Source organism: Antrostomus carolinensis, unplaced genomic scaffold (genome assembly GCF_000700745.2).
Source record: "Antrostomus carolinensis isolate BGI_N321 unplaced genomic scaffold, ASM70074v2 scaffold10314, whole genome shotgun sequence".
Lineage (NCBI taxonomy): Eukaryota > Metazoa > Chordata > Aves > Caprimulgiformes > Caprimulgidae > Antrostomus > Antrostomus carolinensis.
Genome location: NW_010310095.1, coordinates 20,322 through 35,649, shown reverse-complemented (window position 1 = coordinate 35,649; position 15,328 = coordinate 20,322). Strand labels below are relative to the sequence as shown.

At 36.2% G+C, this 15,328-nt stretch overlaps 1 protein-coding gene across 1 annotated transcript in view; it reads right to left on the bottom strand.

Moving 5' to 3' along the window:
• WDR19 (WD repeat domain 19) overlaps positions 1-15,328 on the bottom strand; it is a 44,974-nt gene that overhangs the window by 10,644 nt on the left and 19,002 nt on the right. Inside the window, exons 17-28 of the mRNA XM_029084575.1 lie at positions 14,989-15,148; positions 14,278-14,388; positions 13,893-14,002; positions 12,769-12,826; positions 11,080-11,226; positions 10,888-10,970; positions 9,359-9,442; positions 8,866-9,012; positions 8,303-8,427; positions 6,839-6,951; positions 5,866-5,934; positions 4,226-4,303 (exon numbers count right to left, since the gene is read on the bottom strand). Coding sequence (XP_028940408.1) covers positions 4,226-4,303; positions 5,866-5,934; positions 6,839-6,951; positions 8,303-8,427; positions 8,866-9,012; positions 9,359-9,442; positions 10,888-10,970; positions 11,080-11,226; positions 12,769-12,826; positions 13,893-14,002; positions 14,278-14,388; positions 14,989-15,148 — 1,285 coding nt within the window. The remainder of the gene's footprint in view (positions 1-4,225; positions 4,304-5,865; positions 5,935-6,838; positions 6,952-8,302; positions 8,428-8,865; positions 9,013-9,358; positions 9,443-10,887; positions 10,971-11,079; positions 11,227-12,768; positions 12,827-13,892; positions 14,003-14,277; positions 14,389-14,988; positions 15,149-15,328) is intronic.

Here is a 15,328-nt window from a genome sequence, read left to right as displayed (position 1 = left end):
CCCCCCCCCCCCTTTAGCTTTATAGACAACTTAGCAAAAAAACCAAACCAACTCATTCTGCAATATTCGTAGTAAACCCAAACATTTACAATGTGTATTCTATGTTAAAATTGTATAAAAAACTCTTTAAAAAGAAGAATTGTATTATTCAACATTGTGCTGTTCTCTGGAATGCTGTGTGGGTTTTGTATGTAAGACTCAAACACAAAGCACAAAAAGCAGAAATTCAAAGGATGTGGAAGATATGAAGACACTTCCTTAGAAAGAAGATGACTGCAAAGATTAACTCCGTGCTTGAGAGGCAAGGAAAAAATGATGAAAAAGCACAGAAATAAAAGCAAGAGAGAAAGACTGGCATACAGAAAGAAGAAAGACCAGTCAAATTCTTCTTTTTAGCTCACAATATAAGAAAAACCATTAAGTGACCAAAAGTAATTACTTTAAATCTAATGATAGAGCAGAATTTTAAGTAACACATGATCAAAAGGGCGAACGTCAGAAGAACCACACTTTAACAACAATGAAATAGTTATTTGGATAATAAAGCAACCAAATCTACTTATATTAGTGGATATTATTTGTCCACTATAAATTGCTACTCCCTGACTGAGGTAAAACAAAAATTATTATGAATGGTAGGTTATGATGTAATTCTTCCCAACTTCTGACACCTCCTAGTGACCACAGATGGTCATTCCACCAATGACAACAGAAGGCCACACTTCTTTCCCACCCTGGCTGCTTCTTCCTTGTCTTCTGCCACAGCAGAAGGATCCTGTTCTAGCACGGACCAGTGGTCTTATATTTTATTTGCCATGTCACTAACTATATTTTACTTAAATATTTCAATAATGTACATGGCAGCCATATGCAGAAAAAAAATAAAAGTAGAAGGCATTTAAGAAAACGTAGCTTCTTGTTTTACCTTCATATTCCTAACTTTAAAGTCAGCAATTTAAAAAGCAAAAAATGCAGGAAGGAATTTTCAATTGACAACACATTTCCTAAGGTCTTTGGAAAAAATTATTATTGCAATCTAACTGATCTTAATATTAGATAGCCATGATTTTAATTTAGTTTTGCTTTTAAAACACATGTACTTAGAACATATGCACACAGAAAACAGCAGAACCTTGCTAGTTAATACTCCCTGAAAAATTTCAAAAGAACACACATGACAAATAAAGAATTTTCACATGTTAAAGTTAACAAATACAGTAGTTGTCAGAATAACACATTGAAGAGATAGTTTACAGTCAGACAATAGTGTAAAATTTTGGAAAGCAGAATAATTTTGATAATATGGTACTTCATTAAAATGCCACATAGCTGTTGGCTGCGAATGATTTAATGCAATGAGGATGCTGTGAGTGATGATCTGGTCTGAAGATCCATGTTTGAAAGGATTAGCAAGTTTCTGCTGCTTGGCTAATTTAAGTTCACTCTTACTTTCAGCTTTACAAAAATACCACCACATAAAAGCTGCTGTTCTCTAAAAACAAACTAATTTGCTTGCTAATTTCAAAAATACTGACTCCATAGCATAATAGATAAAGATTAATTGTTTTTAAAGTGGATTTTTAAAACAAATATGTATGATTTGATAAAGTAAAATTTTGTTACTCACTGAGAGAGACTATGGCAGATTGGATTAAAGCATTCAGAAGAACAAGAGAGAGCTTTTAAACAAGGAAAAAAAAGCTCTACATTGAAGTTCAAAACAATGTTAAATATGGCAATTATGGCATTCACAGAATTCCTATGTGTTTCTAACATCTTTAGAATCTCTCCACTATGGAGACCATACTGGAGCTCACTTCCCTTATCCAGTCCTATGCACTTCGTTCAACCATATGGCTAGGCTGCTGCTCTTAGAAAAGAGATTGGATGCTACAGTTTCTGTCCACCCAATTTTCAGCATAAATATGAAATTACTTTTGCTTACACTGATGCTGCACAGATTTTTCATCTAATGCCTCCAACAGCTTCATTCTCTTCTGGTCTCTTGCAGTTGCATTTTATTTGTTTCACTATGTTTTGCTTCTCTCATAATTTTATTAATGTTCACATTTCAAATTAAAGGTAAATAATAAGAGGTAAATAATAAAGAGCGAGAGGTTTGGTTGTTTTTGCTATTTAATTTTATAAAAGCAAAGTTGGCTTGGCCATCCAGTGTCTTTTAAAGTCTAAAATACCAAACCCTTAATCTCTAGGCACCATACAAAGAGAAAAGGAGCCAGAATTCCTAATCTCCCAACAGAATCCTAAACCACAGCTGTAATATTAGGGGTGAAATAAACTTCCTGCACCAAGATCATGTCATCTCCATCGTTACCAAACCTTACTCCCGTCAGAAAGGCAGAACTTACTCTTCCACACATACCATTCTGCACCTGACTGTATTTACTGTGAGTTTGTATGAGACCTTAAATTCCTTGATTAATGAACTAATGGCAGACTGCAACATTCACATCTGGGGTCTGGCTTTCACAGTAGAAAACCACAGAAGCAGCGCCACTTAGCTCACGTTCCAGCTCTGCTGTAAAAGGCAGTACAGCTTGAAGTGGCTCAGCCACTAAGTTCCATGAACTCAAGCCCCATTATTATTGAATGTATAGTAAGTTCTGTGAACATCAAAGCCAAAAACAGATTGTGAAGCGTGTTTTTCTATAGCTCAAACTCAGAGACACCATACAGCACATCAGCAGTCATTCTGCAAAAGAGCAGTTTGTCAACTTAACCTCAAATGCTGCTGTTCTGATGGCTAACATCATATTCACAGTGGACATTTTTAATCTGTCCTGGAAAAAAAATTCATACCAATGGAATATGGTCAAAATCTACTTTCTCTATTGTACATATAGCACAGATTTAATCTATGTGCTGCTTAGTTTGTGAATGATCCTCTTCTTTTACTACCAAACATATGGCATTGGCAACTAATACACAAGAATCTGTCAGCAAGTATCTTCCAACTCCCAAATCACATATACAAGAGAGAAAAAGATTAAATAGACTAACAGTCTGCCAAAAGCCTTCTATTACAACCTGTGGATGGTTTGCTTTTAACAACAGAACAGAAAACCTGAAAGAAAGGGTAATGGTCCCTTCTAAATCTAATTAATTGATCACATGACACTAAAAGAAGCCTCATAGCACAGAGCACCTCTTATCTCACAAAGCACCTCCTAAATAGTATAAAAGAAAAAAAAAGTAAGGTTCTAAGGATCCAAAGAAGATTTTCTACGACAATGATGAGTGAAAACATAAAAATAAGTGTCCAAAGAATTTTATTCTCCTATTGTTAATCAAACTTCCACGTCAGGAAGGTCTGTCACCAAATATCTTCAAATGTGCTTGCTGTTTAATTTTTTATCATAAATTAAATATGTAATTTTATTCTCCAACAGAGAACAGAAACTCTGTGTTTTAGTTTACAGAACTATAGCCTGTATGTGGAAATTAAACTGGCTTTATGAAAAATCAATTCAAACTTTAAACTAAACTCTTCTACAAATAAGAATTCCAAAAAGAAAGACAATCTTAAAATTAAGGTTTAACTGTAATATGACATGCACATGAAGTAGTTACATTTTCAAGTGATCTCAGTGGCAAAGTTTTAGTTGCTGTGGGCTAAGCACGTTTTGAAAACATGGTCATTAATCACTCCAGAAATCAATGGGGAGCTGGTAATTTTGAAAATCTGTCCACAACTTTTTGTGTCTTGTGCTGATGTGCGAATACAGGAACTAAAGTAGCCTGATCATCTTTGGGCTTTTGTCCTTCATCTCCTATTTACTACCTTACTTTTTTCCACTGCAACAGTTCGAGATCACACTGCAAGAAGAGATTAGTGTGGTAGCTAGTCCTGAGACACACACATGCCGATTGTCCATCTGGGAAAGGCAACAGCAGCTAAGTTTTGTCTCATTCCTTCAGTACGAGCGCTAACTTGAATCTCCTCTGTCCAACTACTTGCCTTCATAAAGCTGGAGAAAGATGATTGTACCTAAGATAGTTACTTTCTTTTTTATCTTTCTGAAACTGAAGTTACTGGGTGAATGTAACTTCATGTTACATCACAGAGTGATCATATAAATCTTGCTTCTTAATGGAACCAAGCTAAAACACAATCTGTGTACACCAAAAATTTTAGGACAAAATAAGCTCAAAAGATCTTGTAGCACAGCAATGTGACACAACACCAGTGATAAAAATACAATACCTTTGGCATGCCATCACTCTCTCCCATAAGATAGTCTATCAGCTGATTTGTTAGGGCTTCATCTTTTGCCCGTCCCACCTATTAAATAAAGACAGAAGAAATTATGCTGTGAAAGTAAAAGCAAAAATACTTACTCATAAGGAAGCTTTCCATAAGAACACTGAAACCAGACAGATTTAAAACATGATTTTTTTTCAGTTCTGTGTGTTCAAACCAGATGATTACTGATTGGTTCATCAGTTTTGACATGCAGTAGTTCATATTTATTTTCTCATGTGTTATGTCAGGGGATTATAACTAAATATGTCTCTACCAGCATGAACTGTTCCTCTGCTTCAGTGCTGGGAAAGCGTCCGAATCTAGGGAGCAGCAGCTGAAGTCTGCTGTCACAAAGCCATGTCTATCAACCCAGCACAACTTGTGTCTCAGAGCAATATTCTGTGCTGGTCACTAGAATAGAGCCAGCACTATCTGGCCAGTTGAAGAGACAGTCTCAAAAGTACGTCTGAGACATTGAGATTCCACAAGGATACATATAGTACAACTTCAGCAATAGTCTTTGGGTTGTTTCATAGTCTTTGGTTTATTCATTTGGTCTGAAACACCTGGATCCAGAGGAAAGCATTAGACACCTCAAACTTCAGTCGTACAAGCCCTGCCAAAAGCTCTGTGGGATGAAAAGCCTCAAGAGTGGGTGTGCTAGCTCTAAGCAGAGTCAGGTCTACTGTCGAAGAGTCTAAAAAACTATAGTAATACCTAACAAGATTTTCAAAGCTGTGGGTTCTTCAAGGGAACAGAGGCAGTCTGAGCATGGTTTGGACGACAGAAAGTGCAAGTTGCAGTGGATGCTTAGGTGGAAGCTGGCAATGGGCCAGCTTAGGCAGGTTTCCAGCACATATTGTCTAGGAGGGAATCTCAAGAAACAGAGTAGGTTCACATGTACTGAAGTGCCGCATGAGCTGGAGACCTGGTGACTGCAGAGTTTTGGAGTTCCAAAATAACTAAGCAAAGATTGGTTCATCTCAAATTTCTTCCTTTTTCAGGGATGGAAAAGAGATTTTTAGCGATAATAAAGATGAAAACCAAGACACGTGTTAGTAAGACATACTGCAGCTGGTCTTCTGTCTGATAGTGGAAGGTGAGAGCAATAAGCAGTGGACACTGTCTACCTTGACTTCAGAAAGGCTTTTGACACTGTTTCCCATCCTCATAGAGAAGCTGATGAAGTATGGGCTAGATGAGCAGACAGTGAGGTGGACGGAAAAATGGCTGAATGGTCAGGCCCAGAGTGTTGTGATCAGTAACAAAAAGTCTAGTTGAAGGCTAGTAACTAGCAGTGTACCCCAGAGGTCAATACCGGGTCCAGTCTGATCTGGATGATGGGGCAGAGTGCACCCTTAGCAAGCTGGCGCAGTGGGGCTGTGCTGCCATCTGAAGGGTCCTTGACAGACTGGAGAAATGGGCTTAAAGGAACCTCATGAAGTTCAATAAAGGAAGTATAAAATATTGCACCTGGGGGGAACAATCCCATGTGCCAGTACATGCTAGGGGCCACCCAGCTGGAAAGGAGCTTTGCAGAAAAGGACCTGGGGGTCTTCTTGAAAAGATTAAGAACTTTCTGTTTTATCGAAGTTGCTTACTGTTTCAATTGCCATTTCTATAGCCAAGTTATCTTCTGTGCTTGGACTTTTCAGGAAGTGTTTCAATGCCTAAAATGATATAGAAAAAAGTTAAAACTGAAACACATATAATTAACATTTTCCCAATTTTTATCAAGTTACTTCTCTCAGCATTTTGACAGACAAGTGGCACACTGAATGTTTACCTTGACTGTATTTTACAGCCATAAGGATAACCACATACACTATAGAAGTAGCAGGTGCTCTTACAGATACTCCCACAAGAAAGAAGAGTCCAGTCTTTGCCAAATTCTGGTGTATACCTTTATCTAACTGTGAAAGATCTTCACAGTGATATGGTGAGAAGAAATTAATGATTAATGTGCCGTTGGACTCTCCCTGTGCCCCAGCTGAAGGAGACACATAGGTGACCACCTACAATGGCTGTAATTTGTAAAAATCATTAACATATTTTGGTATGTGTTCCTTATGCAAAAGTCAAGCATTCAATGTGTCAGTTCACTGATTTGTAACTGATCAAAAGGAAGTGTGTCCATTGACATACTTCCATTAACGCATTTCCTTTTTTAAAAAAAAACCCTTTAAGTTAGGGCATGCTACAGTATTAAATGAATTAATTAGTCAGCAACCAAATCTTCATTGGTCAGGCTAATAAAATATAAATAAATTCTACTTCTATGTTCATGACATTGAGAGATTAATTGAGAATAATATATCATTGATCCAACTGGAGTCTCTAATGCTATGAAGGAGTTACTTGTATGGCAGCGTATAATTCAAAGAATACAATGTAGATAATTGTAAATATAAATAGTTTACTTAAGCTTTTTACACTTTTAAAAAATATCAGTTATATGTCATCAGTTAAGGCAGCTGAAGTATGAACTATGAACTTCCCTGATTTTGAAGTACTGCATTTTGAACAGTTTCAATGAATGTTTAACTATCACGATTTTGTCCTTTCAGTACTGACCCGTCCGTATTGACCACACAGCAAGAAAAATTTTCCCGCCTGAAAATGTTTCTTTTCTCCTTCAAAATAGAGTGCGATGCTCTGATAGTCTTCATTGGTAGTACTTTCAGAACCTGGCACAGATAGATATCAATGACAGCAGAGTATTCTTATTAAGATAAAGGCCCTACTGAAGGAACAAATTCCTATTCTATGTCTTTTTTTTTCTACTGACATTCAAAAAGACTCAAGTTATGTCTTAAACATTTCTTTCCTATTTTTATATTTTCCTGTCAGACATTAGAAGCTAATAATGCCGTGAAATAATTGTTTCCATAGGTTTTCCGCCATATAACAAACATAATAAAATGGTGTAACTATGACCTACTAATGAATTTTTCCATTATGTCTTGGCAACAATAAAACAGAGCAAGTAATTATGAGACTATCCCCTGGATTATTTTCACAGTTTAAGAATATGCGAGTATCCCTGCATTGCACAGAGCGAGACTGTCAGGACCAATGTAACCACGCGGTAGCACGGAATGCTACTTAGCCTTATAATCAAGACTCCAGTTTACTGTACACGTCTGAAGCAAAGACAGCCACTACCCCTAAGGTAGTTTTAAACCCTTTTTCCACCCACTTAGCTTACAATTTGAGATATCCTATTTTGGATAGGAGAGAAAGAAGAAAGCATAAGGAACAGCAGAACAATAGTGGCCACCTTGACTGCAACAGTACGTCACCAAGCTAGCTGTTGCCAAGTTTTTATAACCTTCATAACAAGAATATGTTTTTTTAAAGGAAGAGGTCAATTGAAAATACGAGATAATTTGGTAGGTATGTATGTGGAACTGTTACCACAAAGGAGAGTGCCTGACACAAGTGAAAAATATAAATATTTTTGCACATTGACAAGCTGGCCACTAACTTGATGGCCTGAGGTAAAATTCAGCTTCTCAGTAAAGGTCTCCTTTTTGTCTCCCACTGAGACAAAAGTAGGCCATAAAGGGCCTTAAAGGGAAAAAAAGGAAAGTTAAGTGACATATACATAAAAGAAAAGAGCTGGAACCATGAAAAAAGGAAAAGAGGGGATAAAAATCAAGAACAGTACCAGTAATATTCTCAGTTTTGGAAAAGCAGTACTATATATATCAAGGGCAAAGAAAGGGATTCCTCAACGGACACAAGAAAATAGTCTAGACAAATGCTTTATCAGAAAAATATAAACAGAAAAAGCTCTAGCACACGGGTAAGATGTGAAAACAACCTATACTGAAGATCAACCTAAGCCGAAAGCAACGCTTAGCTTGTAGGCCTGAATTAAGACACAGATTGCCAAATGTGTCCACGGTGACTGGAAATGGAAAAGGCTGGGAAACAAAACTCCACACCTCTTGTCTTATGATTTCAACTTGGTCTAAACCAATTAAAAGAACAGCAAAACATACTGCAAGTAAACTATTAACCCGGAATACTCACTGATGATATCGGCATAAATCTCCATCTTGTTGTGTTGCTGAGCTAATGTGAAAGCTTCATTATTGCACTTGGACATGACCAGGAACTGGATGGCAGAACCATAGTCACCAAGTTGCAGAAAGAATCTAATCACAACGAACAAATTAATACATTAGTACTGATTAAAATAATGCATACACCAATTATTTTAGGAATATAGTATGTTTTGTGGCATACAAATATGATACATTTTTAATTTGTTTTACATCTCGATTATTTTAAATAAGTTACTAAAATTATCTCAGTATAAATAATACAGCATGGCAACTTTTATTATTGTCTGAACTTATTACTTCAGGTTAATATAATTTTAACCAGAAAGTTAAAAGAAAAGAAAGAAAAAAAAAATGAGGACCTGCTCAGCTGTCCAGATTTTAAAGAACTCAAATCAATAAACTGAAATACATAGTTACTGGCCAAGTACCAGTAACCAGAGTCTGATATGTTAGCAAGCCTCACCAACTTCCAACTACGTACGGCCTCTTTCAACTTTGTTTTTTTAACCTGCATAATACGGTTGTTACCTCGCCACCATTTTTGCTCCATCAAGAGACTGTGTTTCTCTCACAATATTAACAGCCTTTTCAGGATTATTAAGGTGATCCAAGTATAGTCGAATTACACTGTCCCATTGTTTTGCATGCGCATAAGCTACCACAGCTTCTTTGTACCTGCAAAATAATGGTTCCACATCAGTTTTTCTGACTTTTAAATAACTCTCTACAACACACTGTGAAAGAAACATACGGTATTTTATACTTAGATAGGAAAACAATTAATTAGAAACACATCTTTGATACTAGTGGAAGGTCCTTAGATTATGTTTAAAATCTCTACACAACACCTTAAGTTTATATATTTCAGAATCCATTTTCACAAGACTATTTCATGCAAACTTTAAAGTCTGTCTTTTAATTTATTTTACAAAAAGAGTATGTATAATAATAACAACAACAATAATAATAATAATAATAATAATAACATGTTTTATATAAAAAAAGAAGCATTCAAATGCACCTGCCATCTGCTTCTTTGGCCTTTGCATACTGTAGGTGAATCTTTGGAGATGAAACATGAGGAAGAAGCTCACCAACCTTTGCCCTAGAAAGACGAGATAAGAGTTATTTAATAAATATATCTGGTTTCAAATTTTCTCCAGTAAAACACGCATATTTATACCAACATTGAAAAGGAGGTTAAAAAAGAAGTAATTGAACATAACATATAAGCTTTGAAGGCACTTTCAAAGAGCTACCCTTTATAGATGTAAGAACTGGAAATTACGGACTGCTTCATGAACATACAAGCTTAAAGAAGGATAACATCTTCTCTTTTTTAAGTTTGAGATGTACGAGCATAAGAAGTGCCAGACCAACAATTTTTACCTCTGGTATTCTCTAATTAATCTACAGAAGCAGCACAGTATTAAAACTGTAACCTGAAAGAATGTGCAAGAGTACAAAAGACCACCAGTAGAGGTGCAGTTGTGATTACTCCTGCGATTGTGTGCTTAAGGCCACAGGTTGTACAGAGGACTCTAGTCAATGAGAACCAGATTCTCTGAGAGACATCCGTAGCAGCAGAGCGTGGAAGAACGCAGAACTAGGTCAGTGCTTCCAGCAGTTGTACACAGTGGAAACTAAGCAAACTAAGCAGTGGGCCTTTCAAGACAAAGGATATGAGAGACTGAAGAGAGGCTGACCTTCAACCTCACCTCTCTGCCTCAAAGAAAGAGCACTCCCCAAACTGAACCTTCTCTGCTACAGTAAACAAATCTCACTTTCCAAATCAAGGCTATCATTGTATGCAAGCTACCCTACTTAACAAAGTGTTCTCTTGGCACATTGATGCCACTGACACTTCTGTGCTGGAATCAAATTGTCCTAAGTAAATTAACATAATATTCCAACCCAATTTTGAGAGCACTCATATGAAAGAGGAGGAGTCTTTCTGTCCCTGGTCCAATCAGTTCTTAATATTAGAAGTCCATAAAATGTAATTAGGCAAGAATTAAGCCCTTAGTTCTCTCAGTAAATTGTACTTTTCCACTGGAAACTTGACAATAATTCAATTAACTTAAAAAAAATTAAAATGCAATGACATAATGCCAGCGATTTTGACTACTCATGATACAGACTCCACATGAACCAGCAACTTGGAAACATTTCCAACTGTCTGAATATTCAGTCTCAGCTACATATTTTACAACTGAAGAAATATGATGAACTAAACAGTAACCACACGAATAAAATTACTAAATTGAGTGCGTGCATGTGCACATACACAAAGGACTCAAAATTGCAGGTAACTTCAAACATAACACGAAAAGCAGAAAAAGGGAAGACTCCCACTTACATTAAGACTATATTTAAACCAACACAAGATTCTTAGAGAACACTGTTCTTGTTTACATTTGGGGGAGGGAACAATAAAATCAATGAAACATAACTAATGAGACATTTGTGCTATTCAGAGAATCATTCCTTTCCAAACAGCACCACAGCAAATCCTCTAACATGTAACACTTCCCTGAAACCTGTACTTACCAGTTTTTACACCGGATGTACACTGATGCTGCCTTGTCATAATATTGTCCCTTCTCATACAGCTGAGCAGCTTCTGAAAATTGCTACAATATTGGAAAACATTAAAATATCATTTCTAAATTAAGATTACAAATAAGTAAATAGCTTAATGAATTCATATATTCAGCCTTAGCTTTATTAACTCTTAAATACCTTCATACTCTCCAGAATAGCTCCACAGTCTCTTTTTAGTAACCTACTGGGATGTTTAATGGCCCGGTTTACCCCTCGACGGATATCTCCCATTCGAATGGACATTTGAGCCACTCCAGCAAGGCAAGCTTCATCATGTTCCTGGTACTGGCAATCACATGAAAAGCAGTAACTATACATTATACATCAGAAATATCAGGTCATAAAAGCCACAGTAACCAAGCATTGAAACAAATTAACAAAACATTACATCGACTCAGTTAAATAAATTTTTGTTTCAAAATGCTTGCCTAGCTGCAGCTGTCACTTATCTAGAAAACTCAGCTTAGTTTTCTTCTTAAGCTTTGGTTTTATTTTTTATGTTTTACTGTAACATCAAAGTTTATTTTTTACGTTTTAAAGTAATGTCTGGATCTGTCCAGACCAAGCATACATGAGAAGAATGTTTTACAGACAGACAGCTAATCTCCTCTTTCCTCCAAAACCAACAGTAAAGAAAAAGAGAAACTACAAGCAGGATATTTCCTTTATTTTTTTTTAAAGGTGGTAAGGCCACTGATGTTTCATAAAGCCAAATACCCTGAATTCAGAAAACATTGCTACTTCCCCTATTATGTTCCCCTATGTTCTGGTTTTGCCTGGGATAGAGCTAATTTTCTTCTTAGTAGATAGATTAATATGGGATTTGGTATGAGAAGAATGTTGATAATATACTGATGTTTTTAGTTGTTGCTAAGACATCAAGGACTTTACAACTTCCCATGTTTTGCTAGTCTGCAGGTGCAGAAGAAGCTGGGGGGAGCATAGCAAGAGCAACAGATCCAAATTGGCATTTGGGATATTCCATATCATATAACGTCACCTTCAGTATATAAACAAGGATTGTCTGGAAAGCCTTCTCTCTCTCACTCATGGTTTTGGGATTTGCTCTCCTCTGGGATCGATAGCCATGAACAGGCTGGGCATCACTTGGCAGGTGGTGAGCAATCGCACTGTGCATCACTAATTTGTCCATTCCATTATTATCACTATTATTGTAATTATTATTTTTATTTATTTATTTTTAATTTATTAAATTGCTTTTATCTCAACCCATGAGTTTTCTCACTTTTACCCTTCTGATTCTCTTCTCTATTTCCTGGGTGGGAAAGGGTGAGCAAGCGGCTGTGTGATGTTTGGCTGCCAGCCAAGTTAAAATCACAACACCCTATTATCATTTAAACTGCTTCATAATAGACATTTTGCAAATGTTAGGGGAAGTAATGCCAGAATAAGAGAGGATCTACTGAATATGATGTTTATTTTCTAACACAATTCTTGCTTGTCTTTATATAGATACCGATTCAGTAAAGAAGAACAGAAGGAATAATTAGGACTTCTGTTATAACAATGAAAATCTTAGCAATATTTCCCCTGTCATTTGCACGTCTGTCATAAAATTACTCAAATTATAAAAACCTAAGTCTAGTTATGCCATGTTAATACAATAGCAATAGGGCTTGATACCTAGAGCAAGCATCATTCTGCATGTTAAAATTAAGAGAAGTGCAAAGACTACTGCTATCACAAAAGCAAGAGCATACAGATTTAGAGCTGAACAAAAAAATCTGAATTCAAATTAGTCTAAAATATGACAACTTAATGTGCAGTATAATAGTACAAATGCTGTCATTACTAAAAAAGAATTACCTTATTGTTTCCAGTGATTCCCTTCTCATAATGTGCCAGAGCATTAATATAATCACCCCTAAAAGAAAATTGGAAGTTATATGGAAGAATATTAATAGGAAGAGATGGTTCCCTTCCAGCTGCACAGATTATGCATGTATCTGCCCTGCTTTAGACACAACTCCATACAAGGATGTGAAGTATGCAAAAGATGGACAGTTACACAGTATGTCATGGCACTTCCCATGCACTTTATCAAGCTATTAGTCAAAGAGGCAGTCCATCTCTCAATGCCATTATACTGAGACCAATAAGCCCCTTGGAATGGCAGGCAAAGAATCTATCTGCACAATACACCTCAATAATCTCATCTCTACTTCCACATTATTCTAGTAGACAAATGAAACTAGCCTTCTAAATTATGTAGAATTTTTGCAACATGAAACAAAGGCATTTTCTTTACTTAAGTACATTCAGAACTCAAGTTACAGATGGTTGCATTGCTTCAGCTGCCTCCATTCCTTCCTTTCTATGACCAACAAGTGTTTCTCAGTGCCATGGGCAATGCCAAGGGGAAGGATTTGCCTAAAAACTATTAACAGATAAGAGTTTTTTCTCTTGGTTTAGACATTAAACAGACCAGGTTTTATCTGGGAAGAATTAGCTATAAAATAGACTTTAAAATCACAGCAAATGGTTAATACTTTCTCTCTTTCACGAACTGGCAGCCTTGAGATTTGACACTCCTCTATGTAAAACATGTAAGAAAATGAAGGCTACTAGATATCAAAGGAAAGACAGGGAAAAGGCAAGACCTTCATCCAATGCAAGAAGCATTAAATGGTGTGAACTTTCTCTATTTTCCAAGCACTTGCTTGCAACAAAGTATTTATTTAATAGATTATATTACTATATAGTGGACCTACCAGTTGCAAAGAGCCCAGATATACTGAAATTAATCAAAAGCAACTATTATTTGCTAACATATGTCTCTTGCATGAAGTATTCCTTAGAAAACTACTCTTCCTTGTACTTTAGCTTCAAGACCTCACAGAATCCTCTCTCAGCAATGCAGTCTATGTTTTTCTAGTAAGCATGTGTATTGGTTTAATATTCTTATACTGCAACTTTACAGGAGAACTTACGTGAATTCAAGCTGCACTGCATATTCCTTTGATATGAAAGGGATTTGGTCTGGCGCCAAACGCTTTGCCAGTTGAAGTGCACTGTCCCAATGCTGCAAGTCTTTTCGCATCTATTGACAAGGAACAGTAACATTTTCTGATGCAAGTATCAAGTTCTGAATTCTAATATGAACTTTCTAGTATTCTAAATACAAATACAGAGCTAGTATTCTAGAAAGATTCAGACAATTTGAGAGAGGGACATTCATCCTGAAAGAATGTCTGTCAGTCACACAATGGCAAGAACAAAACTATAAAAGGGCAGAATTATCAGAAGATAAAATATTCTAACATAAAGGTGGAGAGGAAAACAGCAGAAAAAAATTTACACATCTTAAATGAGTACCTCAAGTGCAGCAATAGGACAGGAGGATGCCAGATATAGATCCTGAGCCAGATTAAAATCACTAGTAAACATGGCAAGATGTCCCGCTAAAAGGTTGTGGTCTTCTATTCCCTGTAAAAAGATGCAATAGGTGCCAAAATAGTCCAAAAGAAAAAAAATAGTTATAAGTAATATAATCTAGTAAGCACAGTAAAACAAAATGTCCTTACATTTTACAACCATGTGTATCAGATTCTACAAACCAGAAAACTCACTATCTTATTGTAACTCAAAGCCACTACAGCTAACACTGTCTAAATTCAGCAATTTGCAGAAGTATATTTTTAAGGTACTATTTCATCCACACTTTTAGATGTATAACTGCAATCTCTTTTTTTTAAGTTTTAAATAATAGAGGCCTTAAACATTTTCTCAAAAAAACCAAAGGAAAACAGAGCCTCCAAATGCCTGAGACATTAATATATTCTGCTGTTTTCAAGCAAATACAGAAAGGAATGTTGTGCATTCCAGTAGAGACTGCAACCACTTCAACAGAAAACCAAGTAAGTTACGTTGTTTGACACTTTCTCCTCTACAGCTATTAACCCCCTTGAAAATAAATCACTTTCTATTTAAAAAAACCCCAAATTGCCACAAAAGTAAGAATTCAGCAATTCTTAAAGAAGAATTAAATCACTGTATTTCCTATTTAAAAGGGACATTCCATTTTACCTTTATTTGCTCTAGTGACATCACCATCCCAGCATTACCAAATGTCCGATAAACGCGTATTGCGAAATCCACCTCCATATGATGTAAGCAAGCTTTGGCCAGCTCATTCCAACTAGACTGGTCATTCAGAAGTCTGCACAGCTCCCATGCTTCAGAAAACCTATAGAAGGCAAAACACATTCAAAGCTAGTATTACTCATACCTAAAATTTCCTCTAAACACTTTTTTTTCCTAATACTACAGAAGGGAAAACATTAAAAGCATTTACTTCTAAGCCATGGAGAGATGCATCAGGAAGAAAGGAGAAATACGAACACCTAACTTAAAAGTTCTGTTTCTC